The sequence below is a fragment of the Callionymus lyra genome, chromosome 17 (genome assembly GCF_982586985.1).
Source record: "Callionymus lyra chromosome 17, fCalLyr1.hap1.1, whole genome shotgun sequence".
NCBI lineage: Eukaryota > Metazoa > Chordata > Actinopteri > Syngnathiformes > Callionymidae > Callionymus > Callionymus lyra.
The window spans coordinates 12,545,952-12,569,965 of record NC_141834.1 but is presented as its reverse complement, the minus strand read 5'-3'; the positions used below and the strand labels follow the sequence as shown (position 1 = coordinate 12,569,965).

General features: G+C 34.0%; 3 protein-coding genes across 5 annotated transcripts; all 3 read left to right on the top strand.

Annotated features, from left to right (window-relative positions):
* The first annotated feature begins 808 nt into the window (after nucleotides 1–808).
* On the top strand, nucleotides 809–8,679 carry il6r (interleukin 6 receptor). Its single transcript, XM_087812473.1, has 10 exons — nucleotides 809–1,012; nucleotides 1,850–2,245; nucleotides 3,294–3,417; nucleotides 3,763–3,941; nucleotides 4,003–4,172; nucleotides 5,037–5,181; nucleotides 5,727–5,773; nucleotides 6,282–6,336; nucleotides 7,994–8,099; nucleotides 8,159–8,679. Exons 1-10 carry the CDS (start codon nucleotides 937–939, stop codon nucleotides 8,361–8,363), a joined length of 1,503 nt encoding a protein of 500 aa, XP_087668599.1. The 5' UTR covers nucleotides 809–936; the 3' UTR covers nucleotides 8,364–8,679.
* A 163-nt stretch (nucleotides 8,680–8,842) lies between these two features.
* On the top strand, nucleotides 8,843–10,435 carry LOC148062520 (RIIa domain-containing protein 1). The gene is made up of 4 exons (XM_087779114.1): nucleotides 8,843–8,989; nucleotides 9,051–9,127; nucleotides 10,038–10,084; nucleotides 10,347–10,435. The coding sequence occupies exons 1-4, from the start codon at nucleotides 8,915–8,917 to the stop codon at nucleotides 10,433–10,435; spliced, it is 288 nt and encodes a 95-aa protein (XP_087635240.1). The 5' UTR covers nucleotides 8,843–8,914.
* A 1,237-nt stretch (nucleotides 10,436–11,672) lies between these two features.
* On the top strand, nucleotides 11,673–23,742 carry otoa (otoancorin). 3 transcript variants are annotated; one of them, XM_087812501.1, is made up of 29 exons: nucleotides 11,673–11,832; nucleotides 12,216–12,290; nucleotides 12,368–12,429; nucleotides 12,825–12,846; nucleotides 13,127–13,169; nucleotides 13,273–13,387; nucleotides 13,519–13,569; nucleotides 14,433–14,623; nucleotides 14,686–14,810; nucleotides 15,721–15,839; nucleotides 15,917–16,056; nucleotides 17,066–17,174; nucleotides 17,246–17,458; nucleotides 17,524–17,694; nucleotides 17,780–17,920; nucleotides 18,649–18,701; nucleotides 18,763–18,883; nucleotides 18,940–19,058; nucleotides 19,127–19,265; nucleotides 19,327–19,523; nucleotides 19,598–19,688; nucleotides 20,410–20,530; nucleotides 20,592–20,785; nucleotides 20,918–21,067; nucleotides 21,706–21,851; nucleotides 21,932–22,068; nucleotides 22,121–22,218; nucleotides 22,904–23,048; nucleotides 23,121–23,742. In XM_087812501.1, the coding sequence occupies exons 2-29, from the start codon at nucleotides 12,230–12,232 to the stop codon at nucleotides 23,201–23,203; spliced, it is 3,357 nt and encodes a 1,118-aa protein (XP_087668627.1). In that variant the 5' UTR covers nucleotides 11,673–11,832; nucleotides 12,216–12,229; the 3' UTR covers nucleotides 23,204–23,742. The 3 variants fall into 3 exon arrangements, with proteins under 3 accessions (XP_087668627.1, XP_087668625.1, XP_087668628.1); XM_087812499.1 differs by having other exon boundaries at nucleotides 14,686–14,819; XM_087812502.1 differs by lacking the exons at nucleotides 11,673–11,832; nucleotides 12,216–12,290; nucleotides 12,368–12,429; ... (2 more) ...; nucleotides 13,273–13,387; nucleotides 13,519–13,569 and adding an exon at nucleotides 13,746–13,818 and having other exon boundaries at nucleotides 14,686–14,819.
* Nucleotides 23,743–24,014: the final 272 nt, after the last annotated feature.

Here is a 24,014-nt window from a genome sequence, read left to right as displayed (position 1 = left end):
ATATTAGCTATATTACAATAGAAATTGAAAATGTATAAGGCTTAGTAAGATGAAGACATTATGTTTTAAATTATGATGCTGGAGGAGCCATTTTCATTAACTTATAACTGCAAAATGTACATTTTATGTTAAAATATGCTAAAGAATCCACAGCTTATGAAGCCCTAATCATTTCAAAAGTATTATTAGTTGCAAAATGTTCTATATATATATATATATATATATATATATATAGAAGTAAAAGTAACTATATATATATATATATATATATATATATATAATAAAAGAAAACATTACATGTCATTTTTCGATTTCATACAAATGCATGAAATGCATGAAAATTTTAATTAATTTTCAAATGAACGTTTTATGTTTGTTATTTATAGTTTAAAATTATTTTCTGAAATACATTTATTTGGAGGCTAAATAATAAATGTATTGTTTTAATTATCACTTGGGACTAAAGATAAAATATATATAGATATATTTTTATTTTATGTTTAACTTTTAGAATTAGCATCATAGCGAATTAGCCGTTTAGCTATCATGGAAAAATGAAAAAATGAAATTCCTGATAAACAGTAAAAGCCAATTAACAGGAAAAAGATGTGTAAATCAAAAATTTACTCTACAAAATAAAATGTATCTGAAGTTTATACTAAATGTTTTAATAAATGAATGAATAATAATTAATAAATAGATTTATGAACTAGCTATTAAAAAAAATTAAATAACTGTACACTTTTATTTTGGCAGCACGTGTACATCCGCCGAAAAAAAAGTGATTTCACAACGGGGTGGTCTCCGGAGTATTAGAGTAAACGACTCTCTGCTCTCCACGGAATTGTTTTAAAGAAGAAAACGAAATCTTCATGAACATTAGAACAGAACCAAATTTCTGTCCGGCGACGACATGATTGACAAACATTAAAAAAAATGTTACTTTTACTTCTATTATTTCTCTCTTCCCAGCCGCTCAGAGGCGAACTCGAAGGGAAATGTCTTCGGAAAGGTATGTGTTTGTTCACTGACTTATAAACATATATTTAAACTTAAATATAAGTCATAAAAGTGATCATATATTTTTAATAATTGAATAAGTTTAAAAGTTATTTCGTCGAACGAACGTTATTCTATAAACCGCTTTCCTGTAACAAATATCTGACATTAATTGAATATATAAATGAAGAATATAGTATTTATACTACGGAAAACCCCCCCAAAAATATCTCTTAACTAAATAAGATTTGTGGGGATTTTCGCTTTTGTATTAGGATTTGGCTAAAAGTAAGAATTACGAGGTTTATTGAACGCAACTGTCGCTGTATCACGTAAATATGGTTAAAAAAAACTATATATAAATATGTTTTTGTCTTAATATAAAGCGTATTTTTACCGTTTTGTATGTTATTATATTTGTTGAAGTTGTTTTCCGCTCCGTTTTCAAAACAAGTAAATTAATATTTTAGCAATTTAAAAACGGCCAAAAACATGAGAAATATTTTTATTCATTTATTTATTCTCTTGTTCCTGAATTAATGTCTCAAATATATATAACTATATGGGGCAAGAGTCAGAGGTCACTGTGATCACTGGGGTCGCCGGGATTTCCAAAAACACACGCAAGATAACAGTGAATGTGTTTGAATTGTGAGATAAAACATTATAAAATCCTGTGTAAACAAGGAATCAATGAATAAACAACTAACATGCTACAACCTTTTTTTCCATACATAACACTTTTGGCATTTATAAAAATACAATAAAATAGAGACACAATAATAATATAAAGATAAACAACGGTTGTTGTGTATTTTTAAATGTAATAAAACCTTGTTTTATTCTTCAGTTCCTCCCCCGGGTGAGTTGGTTTTGTCCACCGGGAGTAATGTGGTGCTGACCTGCAGCGGGGATGTGAAGGTCAACGGGGTCAAGGTCAACGTGTCTCACTATGAGCGACCCGCTCCGACGACCCGAAGTCAAACGCACAACAGCACCGGCCGGTCCACGACCGCCACGGTCGGGTCGAGACGCCGGCTGTCAATCACCACACAGAAGACCGGAGGAGTGGACTCGGGGTCTCACTGGAAGAGGAACGGGAAGACGATGGGAACGGAGACGACCGAAGAAGTGAAGGATGATGGGAGTTCTCTTGTTCTGAGCTCGGTGAGAGCGAATGATTCTGGGATTTACATCTGCTATCGGGCGGGAAAACAACTATTCGCTGTTAAAGTAACGATCGCAGGTAAGTCTAGAGACTCTAAAATAAACACTTGTGAGAAATACATTCAATTATATTAAGTTTTTTCATGTATTTTTATTTGGAAATCACAATATAATGTTTAATTGTGAGGATTGTAATAAGAAATATATATATAAATATTCAGATTATATTAACAATTCCTGTTTAGTTTATAAATCTTGCTATTTTTTGCATATTCGTATAATGTTCATATTGTTCTCTTTTCTACGCGCCTTTGTCTGTTTTTCATGTCGGAGATGGCAGTTGCATTCATTGAAGAATCCACGAAAGCGTCTTTTTGAGGCTTCCAGAAAAAGAAAAAAAAACAAAAAAAAAACAAATGTTTTGTTGAAAAATGTGGCATTGTTGAAATGACTAGTGCTGCTTAAAAATATAACAAATAATTTAAAATCCTCTAAATTTTTATCCCGCAGGGTTCTTACTCAACACGTGCTAGTCCCAAAACATATATGGATGTTATTTAATACTTTTAGTGTCAGAAAAAAACGTTATTTTCACGATACTGTATTCGATATTTAACATAAAAGGTTCTATTTTGTTTCTTTTAAATATTATATTTATATATGTTTTTATGCTTTATCTTACAATAAGATGCATATAGAATTCAATTGTATATACATCTATTGTTATTTCTGCCACTAGATGGCAGCAGTCATTACGTCCTCCGCAACTAAAGGAACAATGAAATCTTGCGGATGACTGAGGACGAGAGGATACAGTCGACTCTCGCAGCTTTTAAAGCTGACGTTTGGACATATTTTGTTTGAAAACAAATGAAAGTAGTTACGACTTCGTCAAGAGTCATGTGGTCTGTAAATTCTGCAACACCAGAGTCAAGTACTCGACAATACTACAAATATATCCTTGTTACTGTAGTATTGCAATATATAGTAATATAGCCTACAGTTGCCCCTGTATAGTGATACATATGGTATCGCCAGATTACATCGTATTAGGCTTTTATTAATGGAACATTTTTTTGTATTTCCTCACCAGGGAAATCATTTTTATTCATTATTTCATGTCACAGATCCACCAGAGACCCCGATCCTGACTTGTCACAAAAAGTCTCCCAGCAGCAGGATCCGATGTGAGTGGTCGCCTCAGAGTCGTTCCTCTGTGCGCCCCGACTGTTCCATCCTGGTCAAGAAAAGGTGCTACTTTTATAAACTGTCTGTCACTTTTTATTGAATGTTGTTCAACTTTAAAATGTTTAAAAGACAAAAGTCTTTATATTATATTTATGTTTTATTGACTTATAGCTATACATGTAGATGCTTCAAGTATCACGTTAAGTCTTACTATAATTTAAGAGAGTAGATGTCGACAGTGTATAAATAGTCAGAACTTGATAGCACAGAGAAGTGAATCTGCTGATGCGGTTGTTTCACTTTTGATTGTCTCAATAAAAACGCAATTTGTTCTCATTTTTTACATTTATTGACACTGTGTTTTAAAACCATAAGTAAAAAAAAAAGTTTTTTTTTTTTATCCGTCAGTGAATCTCCGGCGTTCGAGTCGCACCGCTGCTCGTACTGGGCCAAGACGTCCCGCTGCGGTTGCGCTCTGGACCACAACGAGGACGACCTGAGAGTTCTTCACTACGCCTACCTGTGCGTCTCCAGCTCCGTGGCCAACGTGACCAGTGCCATCCTCCCCTTCATCCCCTTCAACATCCGTGAGTCGCTTCCTCCGGCGCTTCCTTCGGGATTTTTTTCCGAACCGTTGCTCTTCCGTAGTGAAGCCGGACCCGCCGTCGTCGGTGAAGGCGCAGCTGGAGGAAGGTCACCCGACCAGAATCAAGGTGTCGTGGGGGTTCCCGGTCTCGTGGAAGTCTCAGGACAACTACTACGATCTTATATATGAAGTCAAGTATCATCCTGAGAAGGCGTCGCACTCACATGGGCAGGTGAGGATTCCTAGAAAGAGATTTAAGCTTCTATTTTTTATTCTCTTCTTCTAAATGACGTTCTCTGGTACATACCTACTGAAGTTACTCATCAACTATTTCTAAAACTTCCCAGCTGACTCTTCAGTTTTCACGACATTTAACACTTGCCATTTCTATTCTAAGGTTGAGCTGATCCAGAAAACAAACATGTTCTTCCTTAGTTCCGTTTTGAAATTTAAGAATAACTTTTAGTTCCTTAAATATTTAGTAGTTAGAGTGTAGTGTTCTAACTCAAGACGTACTCACTGAAAACACCTATTTTTATTTGTATGGTTTATCTTTTAACAAGGTGTTTATGAAATACAATTTTTCTTTATTGTTATTTACATTTAACAGCAAATATCCACAGCGGTTGATTATTTTTGTGTTGCAATCTATCATTCAGCCACTAGGTGACAGCAGTGATTACGTTCTATGCAGCTTAATGAATGACGACAACTGAGGATGAGAGGATACAGTCAACTCCAACAGCTTTTAAAAGCTGTTTTTGGACATATTTTGGTTTCAAAACAAAATTCACAGGTGAACCGAGTTTTAAAAAACATGTTAATTTCATATACTGTTACAGTGAAGTGGAATTCAATCCAAAAAATGATAATTTCAGGAATATTCAGCATTATTTTTTATACATTTTATTTCAAGATTATATACTACTGTAGTAGTAGTTTGTATTAGTTTGAAGAAAAGTAAGACATGTTAAAGCATATTGTTTGACTAAAATAATAAAAAATGTTGTTCTAAAATAAAAGGATATTAATAAAAAAAGAAAAGACGGTGAATAATTATAGTAATTTAACATATGTTCGACGTGTGTCTTTGAAGGTGGCGATGGTGAAGGAAAAGCGTTCCTACACCATCATGGACGCCATCCCTGGAGTTGTGTATCGGATACAAGTGCGGGCGAAAGACGAGTACGACGGTCAGTGGAGCGGCTGGAGTTTTCCGGTCTACGCCAGCAGCTGGAAAGGTACAAAATAAAAGAACTTGGCTCATGTTCTGGGACATCGAGTATTTTGAGATGTTCGAATTTATCTCCGAGTAAGCCTGTAGATACCAAACAAAGGTAGTCATGGCAACCATGTCCTGGTCAGGAATTCAATCAGACCTTCGATATTAAAGAAAGTCATCAAGCACCAGCTTTAAAAAAACAACATTTTTCTCAAGTAATAGTAAAACTGAACATAATATTTACTTGTATTTAATCTTGAATCTGAAGGTGCAACAATGTTTTTCCTTCTTATGCGACATTCAAGATACACAGTGATTAAGTTTAGTGATGTGCTGGTGAAGCTTCATGAAGCAGTGTCATGTTGTTTAGAGGTCAATAGGTGGCGCCATCAGTTTAAAAATGATGTCATGTTTCATTAGAAAAGTTGTTCAAAACAAAGGAAAAAAGTGCAGAGACTGCCATCTAGTGGACTCTGAGCATAATGACACTGCTTCATGAAGCTTCACCAGACCATCACTAATTAAGTCTATGTATCTAATTAAGATAATTCTTTTGTTTTGCAGAACTGCCCGACACAAACGGCTACGACGACCTCTTCTCTTCCACTGTGGTAAAAATATACCCTCTTTTCTATCGTGTGTTTTAAAGCTGACACCATTAAAACACAACTAAAACATTTAAACACGTTTTTTTTAGATTAGTTAAAAGTTCAATACTTGAAAAATATTTTACAAAAGAAAAGGATGAAAAAAACGATGTGCTTTGAGCAACTTTAATTCATTATATTTGTATTAATAAATAAAAACTGTTTTGTATTGTTCTGTTTAAAAAAAAAAAAAACTTTATACATTTTTATAAATAAAAAAATCCAAACTTCAAATATAATACTTACGTAACGATTAGGTTAGATTCTACAAAAATTGTCTGGAGTAAAGAAAATGGTGTTGTTGTTCAGTGTTATAGAGGAAGTCAACCATGTGTGTTTAGTAAGTTGATTGTTGACGAGTGAACCACAAGAGTTGTGACATCACTCACATGTGACAGGAAGTTAAAAACGTTAAATCACAACAAAGTTGATGATGATCTAAGATCACCTGATCCTTCCGTCTCTCCTCCAGGTGCCAACGTACGAATATGAAGGCGGCTCTGGAGCGACAGAGGACGTGACTGACGGTGAGACTGAAAATAAAATGGAGAAAAGGCCATCAACTCTTTTGGGAGTTTCTGAAGTTGTTTATTTACTTTGTTCTAAATGAGGGGCGTCTTCGTCTGAGGCGGGAGGAAAACCAGTGGATGTTGAAAACTCTAGCTTGAGAGAGGAAGCAGGTTACGACAAAACTGTGGCTCAACGACAGAAGCCTGAGGAAACATGGCTCAACACACGCCGACACTAACTTGTCTTACTGTCACCATCATCAGTAACACTTTTGTTAAAGATAATAGTTGATTATATCGACGGGACAGTTTCGAGAATATAGTGTGTGTCGAGTCAAGTGTTAAACTGTTGAGTCAAGAAGTTATAATGGGATGGGCGATGCTGATGGGATCGTCTTAGAGTTGTCAAAAGTGTGCAGCCCTTTGACTGTATTCCAACGACCCCCATTAGGTTGAAGTGAAAAAAAATACTACTTATTAACATTTCTTATTATTAGTTTTACTGTAAATACAACTTAAACTTCTTTGTTTTTTGGACTCAATTGCCCTTTCTCCTTTTTACATGGTTGTATTTATTTTAAATACGTATTTAATATTTGTTATTCATTGATTTTGATTTTAAATAAAATTTATCATAAATGAAATAAAATAGATCATAAATAATTTTAGATATTTATAGTATAACTTAACTTGATATCTTAAGTATGATTTTTTTTAGACTTTAGACTTTCTTTTATTGTCATTGCACAGAAGAACACCGCAGTGAAACTGGCAACGAAATTTCGTTGCTTGGCAACCGTTAAAAAGCACAACATATAGTAAGTAAGTAAGTAAGTAATTTTTATTTATATAGCACAAAAAAAAGTATAAATAATAATAAGTTAAAAATAGTGCATTATAGTGTAAACAGAATAAATAAACAATGTTTTAAATATTGCATAGAATTAATGTATATAGAAGTATAAAGATATATATTAATAAGTTAAAAACTGTGCAATATAGTGTAAACAGAATAAATAAATAAATAATGATTTAAATATTGCATAGAATTAATGTATACAAAAGTAAAAATATATATATTAACAAGTTAAAAATGTTGCGATATAGTGTAAATGGAATAGATAAATAATGTTTTAAATATTGCATAGAATTAATGTATATAAAAGTATAAATATAAATATTAATAAGTTAAAAATTGTGCATTATAGTGCAAACAGAATAAATAAATAATGTTTTAATATTGCATAGAATTAATATTATAAAAGTATAAGTATAAATATTAATAATTTTAAAATTGTGCAATATAGTGTAAACAGAATAAATAAATAATGTTTTAATATTGCATAGAATTAATGTATATAAAAGTATAAATATAAATATTAATAATTTTAAAATTGTGCAATTTAGTGTAAACAGAATAAATAAATAATGTTTTAAATATTGCATAGAATTAATGTATATTAAAAAAAAATTATATTAATATTAATAAGTAAAAAATTGTGCAATATAGTATAAATAGAACAAATAAATACATTTAAAATTGTCCATATTACTGTAGTTTTCCTTCTTCATCCAGGATTTCAATAGGAATTTAATTGCTTGATCTATATAGTGTTGGATAATATTTAATTATTACAATCAAGGATCTGAACATGTCACGTTGTGTTTTCCTCAGAGCTCTTGGAATCAGATTCATCTGCGGTGAAAGTTTCTCATCACATCGTGTGGATCTCGATCTCGTTCCTCGTCCTCTCGCTCGTCGTGGTCGCCTACATGTTCAGGTGAGCCTACGGGTGACACCGACAAAAGGACCAACTTAACCTAAGACATTTTCTTTCAGGAACCGACAGAGATTTCTGTCGAAGCTTCAAAGTCTCGCAGGTCTGAGGCAGTCCGGCGGGTCTTCTCCTCCACCGGAGACGACCCTGACCTTTAATGACCCCCAGATGGATGAAGAAGAAGATGATGAGGAACAGACAACGAATGAAGGAACAGAAACCGTTCATTTCAACAACACAAGTTATTTCATGATCCAGACGGATTAAGAAGGAATGTTTAAAAACCTCAGAAATTTGCCGTTTAAAAAAAAATATTTTAAAATCTGTTTTTCAAAATAACTGAACTACCTCTAAATACCTTTACATCTGAGTTTAAAAAAAAAACCTTGATTATACTGTGACCAGTGATGAAGAAGTACCAGAAATAAGCAACATTAAATGGTTGAATGAACGTTTTAAAGTTTAAAACTATGCTCTTGTAATGCTGCCTGTCTGTAATTGTTCTTGTAGAATTCCCCTTCTGTGTGTTTTTTGTAAATATGACGAAGCTTATTGTGCAAAGAAAATAAAAATGAAAATATAATGATTGTATTCTTTTGTGCCTTTTTTTAAATTATTACGTGTATGTACAACATGTATACGTATCACGTCGAACACCACCCTCTAGCGGACAAGACTAGTACACACAGTTTCCATGGCAACGTATCAAACCGTCTGTCTGCAGCAGATGACGCCGCTAGTTTTTTTATTTTTCTCTCAGTTCTAAGTTACAAACGTTTCCATTGTTGAGCTTTTATTTTCCCAGCTTCTCCTGAAACATGGAGGCAAAACTTGATGGACGGAAACCGGAAGTTTTGAGCGTCGAGCAGCAGGAGACGCTGCGTCAGTTCAAGGTAACATGGATTCATTTTGCGTCAAATAACGTTTTTTAAGACACTTTCACTGCGACTGTAGGTCCAGACCAGGATCGACAACGAGAAGTATTTGAGTTCTCATCCGGAGGTGGAGCTGCTGGTTGGGGATTTTCTCAGGTCAGTTGTGATCATGAAGTCACAGCAGAATTAAATTACTGTTATAAATTATGTATTATTATATACAAATTATTTCAAAAATAAATATCGTCTGCATGCAAAAAATTGTAGGAGACCAAGACATTCTCGGGCCAGAAGGTAGATGTATCATTAGTAAATACCCTGCCATCTGTTGGGAATCTTGTTGATAATCTGAAGGTTAAAATAATCTTTGGATGAGCACTTTTGTCACTTTATTTTGGTAAATTCTCAATACAAAAAATATCAGAGAATTTCAAAACGGAAAATTATGAATAACTACCAAAATGTACTATGACATATACAAGATTGTCAACCCTTGACATGCACATGTAATCTGCCATTATGAAAATGTAAACCTCTATTGACTCCTTACCCAATGTGTGAAAGATTTCCATATAGAAATTGGATAAATACATTTAGTGACTGACTGATAATCAATAAGACGTTAATACATTTTCTAGACGATGCAAAAGCTGCAATGTACTGTATATATACATATTTTTACTTATGTGATATGTATTTTTTTGTATGTGGGAAAAAGGCATTTTATACAATTGATGATAATGTGCTGATATCTAACTTAGAAAGTTACGAAAAAAAAGGTCATGAACAAGGCTGCATAAAAAAGTGGATTATACCTAATCTTACCAAATGGAGTTCCACAAGGATCAGTACTTGGATGCAACTAGTTCATATTATACAGCTATGATTTATGACCAAATCAATGAATAGAGTGTAATTTGCAGATGACAAAAAAAGTTTTCAAACAGTAGAAAGATATTAAAAGTCTGATTGTGGATCAGATATACGAAATTAGGAAATGGTGTAAGGACAAGATTGAAACAACTATTTGATTTTTGTGTGCTAAGATTGTATTTTCCTTTGACAGCAAAGTGCTTCTGAACCAGCCTGCAGATGTACGACATTTTGCTGCCGGTGAGCTGTTGACGTGTTTAATACCGTTCTCATATTTGCATTTGCTATGATTAAGAATATTTTTAAGGTTTACATCACTTAATCACAACAAGAAACACTTGTAAAGGGCGTGCAGCACGATCCATCTTCATCTCATCTTATCTTATCTTATCTTATCTTATCAAGTGCTACTACTGTCATCACTCTCATTGTTTTTTATTTCACAGTAAAGTGCAGTGAAGTTTGATTCTGATCTATTTTCTTTGTATTTCTGCTTCTTCAGATCATTTCACCGACCCTGAACTTCATGTCATTATTGGTTCTAAACTGAGTAAAACTTCTGTCCAAACTTCCAAAACTGTCCATGACTGAACCAGTAGTTTAGTATTTGACTTTGTAACTAGGATTGTCCGTGTGGTTAACTGTAACAATATTACACATTTGAGTTGTTAATGAACAATAAAAATGATATAATACAACAAATGCGAACGTGTGTTTTTTTTCCTATGTTATCATGGAAGTGTCATTTATAGCAGTTATTATGATTGAATTAAATTAAATTTTGTTTAAAGTTCCAAATCTCAAAACACTTTACAGGTTAAACTACACTTTTGAAGACAAGAGAAAAAAACAGTGACAAATTATACACACTTACTTACTTAGTGTCAATTTAAATCAAATGTAAAATCGCACTTACAGTATATATCTGTTAATCGTTAAACTATCATTCTATAAGAACAGAAACTATGTTGCTATGCTATTCACAACAATATGTCAGTGTTTGTGTTAGCTTCACTATCAGCACAGCATTGAGTGCAAGAGATAGCATTAGCATAGCTCACTTAAACAACCAAAACAATACTAAAAATATACATACTTAAAAGATCAAGATAACACTGAGAACAACACAGGAGTGTTACCAACTTTAGACTATTTAAAGTATCTTTGCATATAGCTTAGCGGTTATGCTACATATCATTGTAGCATAGCATTAGCATAGCCTTTAGCATTGTTTGCTAGTTAGCATAGCAATAATATGACCGTTAGCTTAGCAATTCTATCAACAGTTTCGCTTTAAAATGAGTTATTTCTCATTCACTGTTTCCCAAAAATAATGCAGAATAAAGATCAAGTGAACATGTTAGACGTTACCATTCTTTCAAAGTAAGTGTTTTTTTGTTATACTTTTTTAGCTCAATGCTAGTATAATTGTCAGAGAATGCTAATGTCAATTAAGTGCGTCTTAAGGCAGCATTTTATATCAATGTATTTTTTCCAATAATGAATAATTCCTCATGTAGTTTTCAAGAGACACTAACTTAATTCTCTCAAGAGAAGTGTGTGTTTAAGCAAATATCTATTGATAATAGGGCAAAACAAACACCTAAACAAACACAGAATAAACCCCATTATCGTCATAAATCATACTTTTATTGATTCAACAAGAGTCTTATGAAACAAAACGTCATTGTCCGCCCTCCACCACCACTTAAATAAACAAATTAAAATATCATCTTTCCCTGTTTTCTTTTTGCCGTCGATTGTATTCACACAAAGCTCGGGTTTGCGTAACAGAGACGACACACGACACTCGACAATTACCCGATGACACACACACCTCTGTCGATGACACACACACCTCTGTCGATGACACACACACCTGTGAACGTCACTTCATGATCACTCGCTCGCATCCGGATGATCTTTCACTTCACATCTCAAAGAACTTTTTTTTTTTGGTCCATCTGCCCAGCAGGACGACAACCACAGTGAGTACTGGACACAACATGTGTTTTGAAGGAATATTGTTTATTTATGAATATTTTAGGTGAGACTATCTTGAGTAAACATGAGTTTTAATGTTTTTTCAAGTATCACTAAATGAGTTCTGGATATGCTTCCGTGTGACATTGATGCTTGACTTGAGATTATTTACAAGTCAAAGGAGCAAGAAAGAAAATATTTCCATGCAGGCAAAACAAGCTGCTTTGTTTCTACTTCATGTTTTCTCTAAAGACATCCGAGGAACAAAACAAAGATGGTTACCAGGGCAGAGCGGTGTGAGGTTCTCTGAGGATCAGTCAGAAGGATTCTTATATCGTTCATTAGAAGATTATTTATATGACCTTTTTTTTTTGTCTTGTCTTGTCAGGAAATACACTTTTCATGATGTCTCCAAATATATTGAAGTTTCTTGGTCGACTCGTCGTATTGTGTGCGATCATCGGTGAGAAGAACGACACAAATAACACAAGTATCTCAGATACATAAGTAATTTTATTACAATCATGATTTTATGTAAAGCTCAGGTACAAAGTCGGATGCTTGGAATCAGAAAAAACAACAGGAGGTTGATCCACAAACTAGTGAGTAGTGTTTTTACGAGGATTGTTTTTACTTGGCCTTGTGTCAAGATCTTTGAAATGGTTTGAAAAAATCGTTTTTTTATTAGTATTTATCTTCATAATTCTCAATTTTTTAATTTATTTCTTAAATAATAATGACTTCCAGAAAACATCAAGTTGAATACAAGTGTTAATGCAGATAAAGTTAGTTTGAATAAACTTTAAATAACAAATGAAAGTTTTGCACCAAAGTTCAATAAATAACTAAATAAGATATAAACGGATTTAATCGTTGTAATTAAATAATATAAGGGAAAGTAACTTTCTGTAAAAGAGGTGTTTTTATACTAGAAAGCAGTACATATTTACTGCTGGCAGCTTTATTAAAAGTTATTATGTTTTTCATTGTCTTTCAGATGAGGAACTGTGAGAAGAAAGGTGACTTATTTTTTATATTTATGTCTCTGCTATGACTTGTGTCGTATAAATAATAAATACAATTAATAATAATAATAATTAATAAAAGTGTTTGACCTTCACAGGTTACTTTTTTCTTTTTTTTTCATTAATTTAATTGATCTTTGGCAATAAAATTATGAATATTAAATTGAAAGACTTTGGGTGTAGCAGGTGTAGTTTTTCATTCAGATGTTTAGAAAACGTTAATTTGTATTGAAATAAAAACTAATAATAACCTTTCTGCGCCTCTTTTTGCCAGGATACCCAGTGCCTTCAGCTCAGCCTGATGCTGCAGATGGAAGGTGATTTAAATTTGAACCCAGCATGTGACATTTGTTTAGAGCATATATGTTTCCTAATAAATCAGCTGCAAAAATATGTAAAAAAATGTTTATGGTTTTTCAGTGAACAACTTCAGGACAAGCCCGTCACAGTTGCTTTTGAAAACGCACTTCAGAATCTTTCCCCACTTATAGATGGCAAGAAACCGAAGATGAGGCCACAAGAAGAAGGAGAAGAGGTGAGAATATCAAAGAACATTAAATGTATAATTGGTTTATTTTATATTTAGTTCTGATCACTTAATACTGAAGCATCTTAACTCTCTTTTTTTATTCCTAGCGTACTTAAAAAATGTGTTGTTTCCCTCAGATCAATTGTGGTGATCTTTCTAACATGATGAAGACGATGAACAAATCTTCGGTCAGTACTTAAAAAATTAAACCTTTTTTAAGTGTGATTGATGTTTTTTTGTGGTGGCTAAAGAAAGAAGACGCGGTCATAACTGATAAAGCCACTAGGAGTCGCTGTTTCTCATTTGATTGATTGATTGATTTATTTACGTTTGGCGAGGAAGATGAAATGAGACTAAACATTAGCGACATTAACAACATTAGCCTAATGTATGTTCACTTATTTTATTCTGCTGCCATAGGCGTTCTTTTTATATGAGTAAGTGTTTAGTTTAAGTATTTATTTGTCAACAACCCCATTTTTGTTTAGGTAGACTAAAGTTAGTCGAAAATAAAGCTGGAAAAGCGAGGCTGTATTTTTTTTAATTTTACAGTACTGATAATTCCTATGTATTATTATTATTATTAAAAATACGTTTACATATTAAATCTGTTTATTTAAAGAAAATATCGTATTTTCCTTTTAATGATTCATTTAAAAATAGTTTTTTTCCTGCAAATGATGTATATATATTTTTTTCGATATTAATATATTATATGATGGTTGTTTAAAACTAATGTTGTTGTTGACTGATGTTTAATAAAAGAAATGAACTGGGAAAATTGCGCATAAAGTACTTAATAAGTTTTGAGTTGGTTGGTCAATTAAATATGAGAAAAAATGTGTCCACAAATACACATATTTATATTTATACTTTATTCCATTTAATCTTACTCACTAAAAAAGTATTTTCCACTTTTGTTTTATCAGATTTGAATGACTACATCAACAAAATCTCTACATGGCAGCTGTTTAGTTAATATAAAAAAAATATATATATATTTATCAATTGTATTATTCAAGTTTTTGGTCTTGTTTTCATCCTCCCACAGGAAGGTTCTGCCTGCTACATGACAGCCTTCATGGCTCCTTGTTCTCTGGAGATCCTGACGAGTCAAAATGGAAGCATGGATCCAGAAGAGTACGACTCTCTGCTGCAGGCCGCCAAGGCTGCTGTGCAGAATCTCCCCGCCAGAGCAGTGAAGCTCCCTCCAGCTGTGGGGATGAAAGCCATGAGGAACATGTACGATGGCTGTGATTCATAATAACACGTTTGTCATTGATCATCCATCTGTTTGGCTGCAGAGCGAAGAGGCTGAAGGACGTTTACGTGGCCATGACTGACGATCAGAGGGCGCTGGTGGCAAAATGGATTAAAGAAGTTTCCCGAAACGACTTCAACTGCACCCAGATGCAAAAGAACAAGGCTGGTGGGAAATGTAACTTTAAATTTTAATTTATGTAGAGATTCACTTTGGTTTTGGCAGCTCGTACTTGACTTGTGTTGTTAAATATATAAAACACAATATTCATGAGAATGATAATTGTATTACCTTAAATATCCTGATGTAATAATGTTCATTTTATTGCATATTATTATTGTGTTTTTCTGAAACTGTATTTTAAATTATAAAATTGTCATGTTTAAATATAAACATTTGTTATAATATTCAATATTTTTTATGATTTTAAATTTGGACCTTTTGGTATTAATAGGAATTATTCAACTTTCAAGTGTTTATTCAAGTGTTTTATTTTGTAATGTATCCCTGCCATTTTATATAAAGTAGCAATTGATGTGATTTAGGTTTATTATTATGTAAGTTATTGTATAATGTGATTTTTTTTCTTTTAAAAATTAATGATTTTATTTATTTTTTAAATCCGCACACTTTATATCCTACTTCTAATATTTAAAACACAAAACAATGCTTTTAATTTGTAGCCTTTTAAATATAAAAAATATTGAATTTAGAAAACATTTCTTTGAATTATTGGAATTAGAATATCAAACTCTAATATAAACTAAATATAAATTTAATTTAATTGTTTTAAAAATGTTGTTTCAGTGTAAAGATTATTTAATTCAATTATTAAAAAAAGAAAGAATTAAATGCTTAAAAGCAGAGACAATACTTCAATAATTTCAATTCAAAAAAGATTTGTCATTTGATAATTTCCAATATTAGTAGAATTTATATGATAACTATAAATAAAATGTGTAAATTTGAATCATTTGATATATGTTTTATACATTTTAAATAATAAACAAGTGACTTATTTGGTTCATTTGCAACCGTTAAAGCTTAATTGTGTTGTAACAACATCTTTAATCCATAGATGGAGTCAAAGGCTGCAAAGTCTCGCTGTCATGGCTGAACTCAGAGACGTTGGAGACGATGGGACCTTTTCTTTCATACCTGTCAGCAGCAGATGTTGATTCTTCTCCTAAACAAATGGTTAATAAATAACCGTTATTTATATATTAAAGCTGATCTAGAGTGAAACTTAACTATCATCCTGTCTTTGTCTGCAGTTGTGTGACTTCATCCGCTCGCCTCAGTTCATGTCCAGCATCAACACCAGAACCACCATCAACCCAAGTCTCAGAAGGAAGTTCAAGCAGCGATTTCAAGAGTGTTTCAGCGATGAGGAGATCGCTAAAAACATAGACAAGTATGTTTTGTGAAAGGTGTTAAAAAGCTGCATAGAATAGTTATATTGCAGTAGGATTCTATGTTTAATCAGCAATTTATTTTTTATGTACCCACTTAAATGTACATGTTACTTGAATTCTTATTGTATTTTAATGATTTCCTTTTATTTTATTTATGTTTATTTTATTCATTTTATTTTTAATACTGTAATCCACAGCTTCGTTTGACAAATCTTGCACTTGTGTTTTCTGATTCAAAATAGATTGTTCTGTGTGTATCATAATGATAACTTAAATCATGATAAAATAGTTGCAATAGTACTTATATATAGTACAAAAAGTGGCAGAAATATGAGTTTAAGTAAAGTAAGTATATCAAGAAGTATATCGAGGATATTAAATGGTTTAACTTAACATTTCAAATGTTTTTACTGAAATGCTTATTTGTATTAATTGAAACCATTTATTTCTGTATTGAATTGTTGAGTTTGTATTTTTTAAATAATTTAATTTTGATTTTCTTACAATTCTCAAAATTAAGGTATTTTTTTTTATAGAGTTTGATATTGAAAATTGAAATTCGCAGAGAATACAAGTTGTGCAAACTAGGCAGGATAAAGACTGAAAAATACCAATATTAAATATGTAAAATAAACTATTAACGTATATTAAAATTACAGAAGGCAAAAATAAAATAAAGTACAATCAGAGGTCCATAAAAGAAAGCCAAAATAAAAGAAAATCTTAGGTATACAATAAAATGTAAGGTTTACCCTTTTCCACTAAGATAAGCAAGATAAGCTATAAACACAATATTTTACGTACAGAAGGCAAACAATAAAAAAAAACAAGATGTACAGAAAGATACGATGTACAATAAACTCTACATAAAACAGAACACTGGCCACCTCAGACTGGTAGTTGTTCACAGCGTGGTGATGTTAGTAGTAGTACTAAGAGTATTAGTATAATTGGAACAAGTGCTTTTATATTTTGATTGTCATTGAATCTTTACTCCGTGTTCCTCAGACTTGGTCCACTGGCCTGTTTTTACGAAGATTTCCCAGACTTACCCCCCGATGAAAGCGAGCAACTTCTCTCTCAGCTGGACTCCTGTGATGACCCCGGAGTGACGAAGGTGTTTCTCAGAAGATACGACACTTAATAAAAACACAACTTACCTTTAAAATACATCTTCTCTTATCGAAGGAGCGGAAGAAACTCCTCGACTCTGTGATGTCACAATCTGATTGGTCCGACGCCGAGAAGCTCAACAAAAGTGCGACTTTAGTTCCTCCCGATAAACTGTCCCGATTGAGTCGTTCCGACCTCAAGAAGGTCATCAAGAAAGTGGGGTTCGAGGGTCACTGGACTAAAGCGCAGAAGTCTGCTCTGGTCCAGCAGCTGCTGGGAGAAGACTCGGTGAGAAGGGAAACTTTTAACTTCACTTTTGACATTATTTTTAACTTACACTCTTTGTGTCTCAGTGTAAAACCGCTTCAGGAGAAGAACTAGTTGAACTCGGACCGATCATCGACAGCGTGCCGCGGTGCGTCCTGAAGCGCCTCAACTCCTCCGGGATCATCCACGACTCGGGAAAGTTGGAGAAGATCTCCCGGAGGATGACGAAGGGACAGTTGAAGGCCACACTGCTGCGCGTGAGTACATCAGAAAAAACCTTTCTTAACCGTTATTTTATTGGATGAATGTTTTTGTCTAATGTTGTAAAAAAAAATTAAAAAGCTGCGTGAAGGAGAAGAATCCGACGGCCTGATGTCGAAGCTGCCGGATCGTTTGCTGCAGAGCGTTTCTCTGGACGAGCTGGAGAAAGTCAAGGACTTGACGATGGCGGCGGCAGGAAGTCAAAACTGGACGCGACCACAGGTGTGACTTTAAATCTTCATCTGAGCTGAAACATGTTTAATCGATAAATGTTTATGTTGTTATGTATGGAGCCGATCTACTCCGAGTATCAGATGACTGAGCTCTATCTTTTTGTGTATTTAAAAAAAAAACATTTTTTATAGGAAATAAAACATGAGTTACACTGTTAAAAATACACAACATTCTTTGTTTTTTGCTTAAGAAAAAGGTATAAGTCAAAAAAACAACAACACACAATTAATAAATAACACAAAGACCAAGGTAATACAACAATAACACATACAACACAATCACTCAGAACCGTCCACATCCTCCGAAACTACAGTTTACTAAATATATGTTTACTTTTTGTACTTTCTTTTTTGTATTAATATTCATATTCCCCTTTTAATTAAAGTTAACATTATCCCTCCTTTTACTTATTTACTAACATACGAGGAGGTACAACAAAAAATGTTGCAAGAATAAAAATTATGTGACACATTATTTCTTAGATACTGGCGTGAAGTCATTGTTTTTATGTACAAACAATTCACAATATTGATCAATAGATGAATAATAATATTTAAATTGAACTGTATCGAAACGATATCTGCCTGCACTTCTCACTTGAGCCTATGATTGTTTGGGTTTCCACACTCAATAAAAAACAATATTTTCAGGGACTTCCTCGTCATAAACTGGTTGATTAAAAAATCTAAAGACACTTTATTGATACTTTTTTAAAGGCTGCCTTCATCGTTAAAAAGACGTTGGAGCTGAAGAAGAGGCTTCAGTACGGGTGAGATCAGTACGAAGTCAGTCGTCATATTCTGGGATGTCTCTGACTGTATTTTCTGCAGGAAGTTAAACTCGCTCGTCCAGGGCGTCACGTGTAGGATGACCAACGTGGCCACCGGGAGCGAGATGCTGCTCCTGGATCAAGACTTCGAAGAGAATCCTCAGTGGGTCTCCAGGAAGCTGGTGATTAGAAACTCGCGGGTCATGTGACGAACTGAAAGTAACAAACGTTCCTCCAGGCCAGGTGCGCGGCTCGCAGATACTTCGCCACTTTGTACGACGAGAAAAAAGTGAATTTCTCCTCCATCACGAACCAGGAGTTGGACGACATTCCTGCTGGTTTTCTGATATTCCTGCCGTGAGACGACGCTCTTGCTCTTCCGTGTCAGATGTTCCCGGTTTTTTTAATCGTCTGTGTCTCACCAGGTCCTGGGAATTGAAAAAGCTCCCTGACTCGGCGTGTCCCGTCTTCCTGGACAAACTGGAGGAGGCGAACCTGGACCTGCTGCCTCGTGGTGCCTCTCATGGGGCCCTCCTGCACAGAGCCCTCAGCTGCTACCTCCAGGTATATCTGCTCTTACGTGAGCGACATGATTTTGTCAGATCTAAAGATGCTACGTTTACAGGAGAAAGATGTTTCCAGCCTCACCGAGGAGGACGTCTCCCGCCTCGGACCACTCGTCTGCTTCCTCAATCCTTCCCAACATTTGTCTCAAATGGAGCCTGACGTCCTGAAACACTCGCTGCAGCTCATGACTCACTGCGAGCGAATCCCGCCGAGGAATATTCCTGCTCTGATGACACTGGTTGGACAGACGCTCGGGTACGTTTTCGAATCACTGAAGCGTAAAAACAAGGTTATAAAGATACTTTTTTACTTTCTATCTTTTCTCAAAGGAATCCATCCGACTGGTCAGAGGACACGATGGAAAGGTTCGGGTCTTTCCTCTACTGGGATGAAGCTGCTGTGACGGCTCTGCCGAATAAGGTGCCTTTGAGTTGATGTGCTTTTAAAACACTTTCCTGTTTTTTTTAAGCTCTATATGATCTATATAAGTGTATCAGAGACATCAGGATGTTGAATTGTTTGTTTTTTTAGTATTAAAATTATTTAAGTGGAATTTGTTTTATTGAAGAAGTCAATTATTTATGTATTTAAAGGTGTTTTTTTTAATATATATATATATATATATATTGTTTTTGATTTTTCAAACAAAGGTATTGATATTCTAATTCCAATTAATAAAAATGATTAGATAATAATTACGGCAACATTTTATATTGAATTTAAAAGACTATGTATAGGAATATAGAATTTAGAAAAATAATAATAATAATTTGAATTAGAAAATTTACTCTATGTGTAAAAAGAAAAAATATATTTTCGAAAATATTCGTATCCTTTTAAATTCAAATGTTGTCAGACTTAGACTAACTTACAGTAAATTAAATATAAAACTCTAAATAAGAATAAAAAACATATTGAGTTTACTAACTGTATTTTTTTAAGTATTTGAATTACAATATAAAACTATATGAGGAATGTTACTCATTTTAATTTTCCTTCCAATAATTAAAAAAACGAATTAAACATTTTAATATAGAAATGATTAAATTCAATAATTTGACAAATAATTCAATACTTAAAAAAAACACAAGAAAATTGTTAGATTCATTGTTACATCAATACTCTTGACTCTCGCCCTCAGCCGTGGGTGAAAGATGTTCTTCAATTCTTGAGGAGAAAGAGTCGAAAACAGACCGAAGCCATCAGAAGAAAGATCTTCGACGTCGTCACGGGTTCATCAAATGATCGAAGGAGACGAGCAGGTGAACAAAGGTTAGTCAGAGACGGCAGTTGAATTTTTTTCTTAACTTATCATCTTCACAGTCGACCCCGGAGACACCAGGAGCGTCCCCACGGTGGACCTGGTGCAGGAGTTGGACGCGGCTAACATCTACTGGAGCGCTGAGCAGCTGCACCTGATGTCTCAGGAGACCTTCGTGGAGACTGTGGAGACGTTTGGAAACATCGTTGGATACTTGGACCAGCAGCTGGAAGAACTGTGTGACAAATCCATTCAGGTTCAGCTTTGATCGTTTGAGTTTTGGCTCAGAAAAGTACTTTTGGAGGCGAAACAAACGTGTCTTTGTTGCAACAAAACATATATTAAAGTTCATCCATATTGAGTTCTGAAGCATCTGTTTCCTCGACAGGCCTTCGGTCGACCGGAGCAGATGAACAGCAGCGTGATTTCACAGCTCGGATGCATCAGCAGGTGTTTCTCCGACGCAGACTTGACACGAATGGATTTCTCAGTGGACGACCTTGAACCTCTGGCCTGGTGTGGCTGGAGCCACTCAGAGGTCAGTCAGTGCAGCGTCTTTCAAACAGAACGATTGTTGCTTCAATCAAAATATATGTTCAATTTATATATATATACATATATATGTGTGTGTTGTTTATCCAACTAACAGAAAAACAAGCTTCAATAGAAAAATATTGTCCAAATTAAAAATGTATTTTCAATAAAAAATAAAAGTTGTTTCAATCAAAACAATATTTTTATTCAAAAAGCTTTTTCAATTAAAAAAAAGGATTTTCCATGTTTTCAAAATTAGATTTTTAAACCAAAAAACAAGGATTTCAACAAAGAATGCTAAGGAAACAAAATACTTTCAATAAACAAAAGTTGCTTCAATCAAAACTATATATTCAATATTAAAATGAGCATCAATAATATATGTATTTTCAATCAAAATAAATGCATCAATAAGAACAATATTTTCAACTGTAATTGTTTTTTGTTAAAAATTGTTTTCAATCAAACAATAAATGATGTTACATTTTAAAGTTGCTTTATTAAAAAAGTGTTGTAAAGTTACTTTCATCAAAATAGTATTTTCAATATTAAAAAAAAATTAAATTTGTATTAAAACAGGAAGTTTTTCATGGACTATAAACTAAATAAATAATAATAATAAATAAATTCCTTCCCCTGCAGATGACGTCTGTGTGGACGGCGATCTCGGGACAAGATGTTCTTCAGACGCTGCAGGAAATGGGAGCAGCAGAGATTTCTTCTCTCAGTCACTTCATCTGTGGTCTGAAGCCCGAACAGATCCGTCTGCTCAGCGTGGACGCCTTCAAGTCCGTTATCAGCAGCCTTCACTTTAGGACCAACAAATATTGACCTTTTTCAAGGTTGATTATGTTTATTTGACCCACAGAGACGCTGTCAACTCCATCAACGACGTCCGCTGTCTTCCTGACGTGGGCCAGAAGCTCAAAGACGTGGCCCTGCAGGCGTTCGGACCTCCTCGCTCCTGGACTGCAGCTCGCGTCGCTGAACTGGGGAACATCATCGGTGAGCTTTCATTTCTCGTTGGTTACTCGGCAACATGGTCTGTGTCCCTCAGCCTGGCTGGACGAGGACGAGATGTCTTCGTTGGACCCTCAGGTGTTTTCGTTCATCCACGAGGGAACCATCCCGCTTGTGCCGCCGGAGAACTTCGCCGTGAGTTTTCTTCACTAGTTGAACCTTTACAAGTCAACAAAAAGTTCAAACTTTTTTGTTAATTTTGTTTCCTTTTTCTTTCGAATTCAATATGTTTCATATTGAAAGGTTGATCTTTTTATGATTTAATAAAAATAAAAATAAATTCTTCAACATTTCACATAATTTGATTTTCTAATGCCAATAATCCAAATAAATATTTTCCAAATTATATATATTTCTTAATTTTAAGCCTTATAAATTCAAAATAAAAATGTTTAGTGATGAAGCTTCATGAAGCAGTGTCATTATTTTCAGAGTCCACTAGATGGCGCACTATTTTCCTTTGTTTTGAACAACTTTTCAAATGAAACATCATTTTTAAACTGATGGCGCCACCTATTGACCTCTAAACAACATGACACTGTTTCATGAAGCCACAACAACCAAAAATAGTAGTATAATATATATCATTGTTTTTTTTAATTAAATAAAAAAAACTAAACTTTCAATCTTTCATATTATTAAATTTTTATACTTTTTTTGTTTATATTTGAACAGTTAAAAATAGAAATTATTTAATTATTATTATTTAATTTTTTGAAGTGCTTTAAAAAACGACCAAAATTCAGTTTCACCATTTCAAAATGTTAAATCTCAATCAGTCACTATTCTGATACACTTCCGCTGCTTTGGCGCCCTCTAGCGTCTGACAGAGGAACAGCTGGAGGAGCTGGGCCCTGACAACGCCGCCGTGGTGACGCCACAGCAGCGAGCGGCGATGAGGCGTAAACAAGTGGAAGCTCTGGAGAGAGCAGGAGGTGAAGCTGAAGACTCCAGGGAGGAGTCAGGTGTGTGAAGAACCTTCTGTTCTCTCGTTTGTCCTTCATTAACATTGTTATTGTGACTAATCTGTGTCTCAGGAACTTCGACCATGTGGACGGACTGGACGTCCTTCATGAAGCCTCTGCTGAGTGTCTTCGCCGCCGTCCTGCTGCTGCTGTGAGAGTTTTCTCAAGCTTTTCTGCTTTTTTTCATATTTTTGTTGAGCTTTTAGATACAACATGTAGACATTTGAATTAAATAATGTGTAAAAACCTAATTTAATATATTTTGACACAAACTTAAACCTGTCCAAAGTGTACAAAAACTTTTTTAAATACAGTATTTTCTAATGAATACTTTAAATCAAATCAACGTTTTGAGCACAAACGAAACATGGCATTACGTTAACTATGTGGCCCACTAGAGGGCGTTGAAAAAGTACATTTACTCGTATATTCAAATTAGAAGTTTGTTTGTTTTTTTCAACACAACCTCAGAAAACATTTATTTTATTATATTTATTAATACATTTACATTAAAAACAACAGCAAGAAGCAAAAAACGCATGATTTTATATATATTAATAGTTTTATTTCAGCTGAAATATTGTGTAAAACGATCGTAAGCTTTTTAATGGCGATGAGCTGCATAGAACAATGATGTTACGATAATATTCACTGTAGAAAACATCATTTCAATAAAGGTCAAAAGGTCATTGAACTATGAAATGTGTCTGTTTTTTTTTCCTCCCGTCGGTCCTGCTTCACTGTCATTCTAGTCTGCAGTGGTCAGTACCTGTACATGACTCTCTCACACGTCTTATGTGTGTAGCATTTATTCTGACAGGTACTGACCACTGCAAAATGGGGAGAAAAATAACTAATTTGAAGGCAAGAGGTGAGAAAATACCTCTGGGTGGTCATAATGTTATGGCAGTAAAACGGAGGGATTTGAACCAGCATCCTGCCCTGAGAAAGTGTCGACAAATGTAC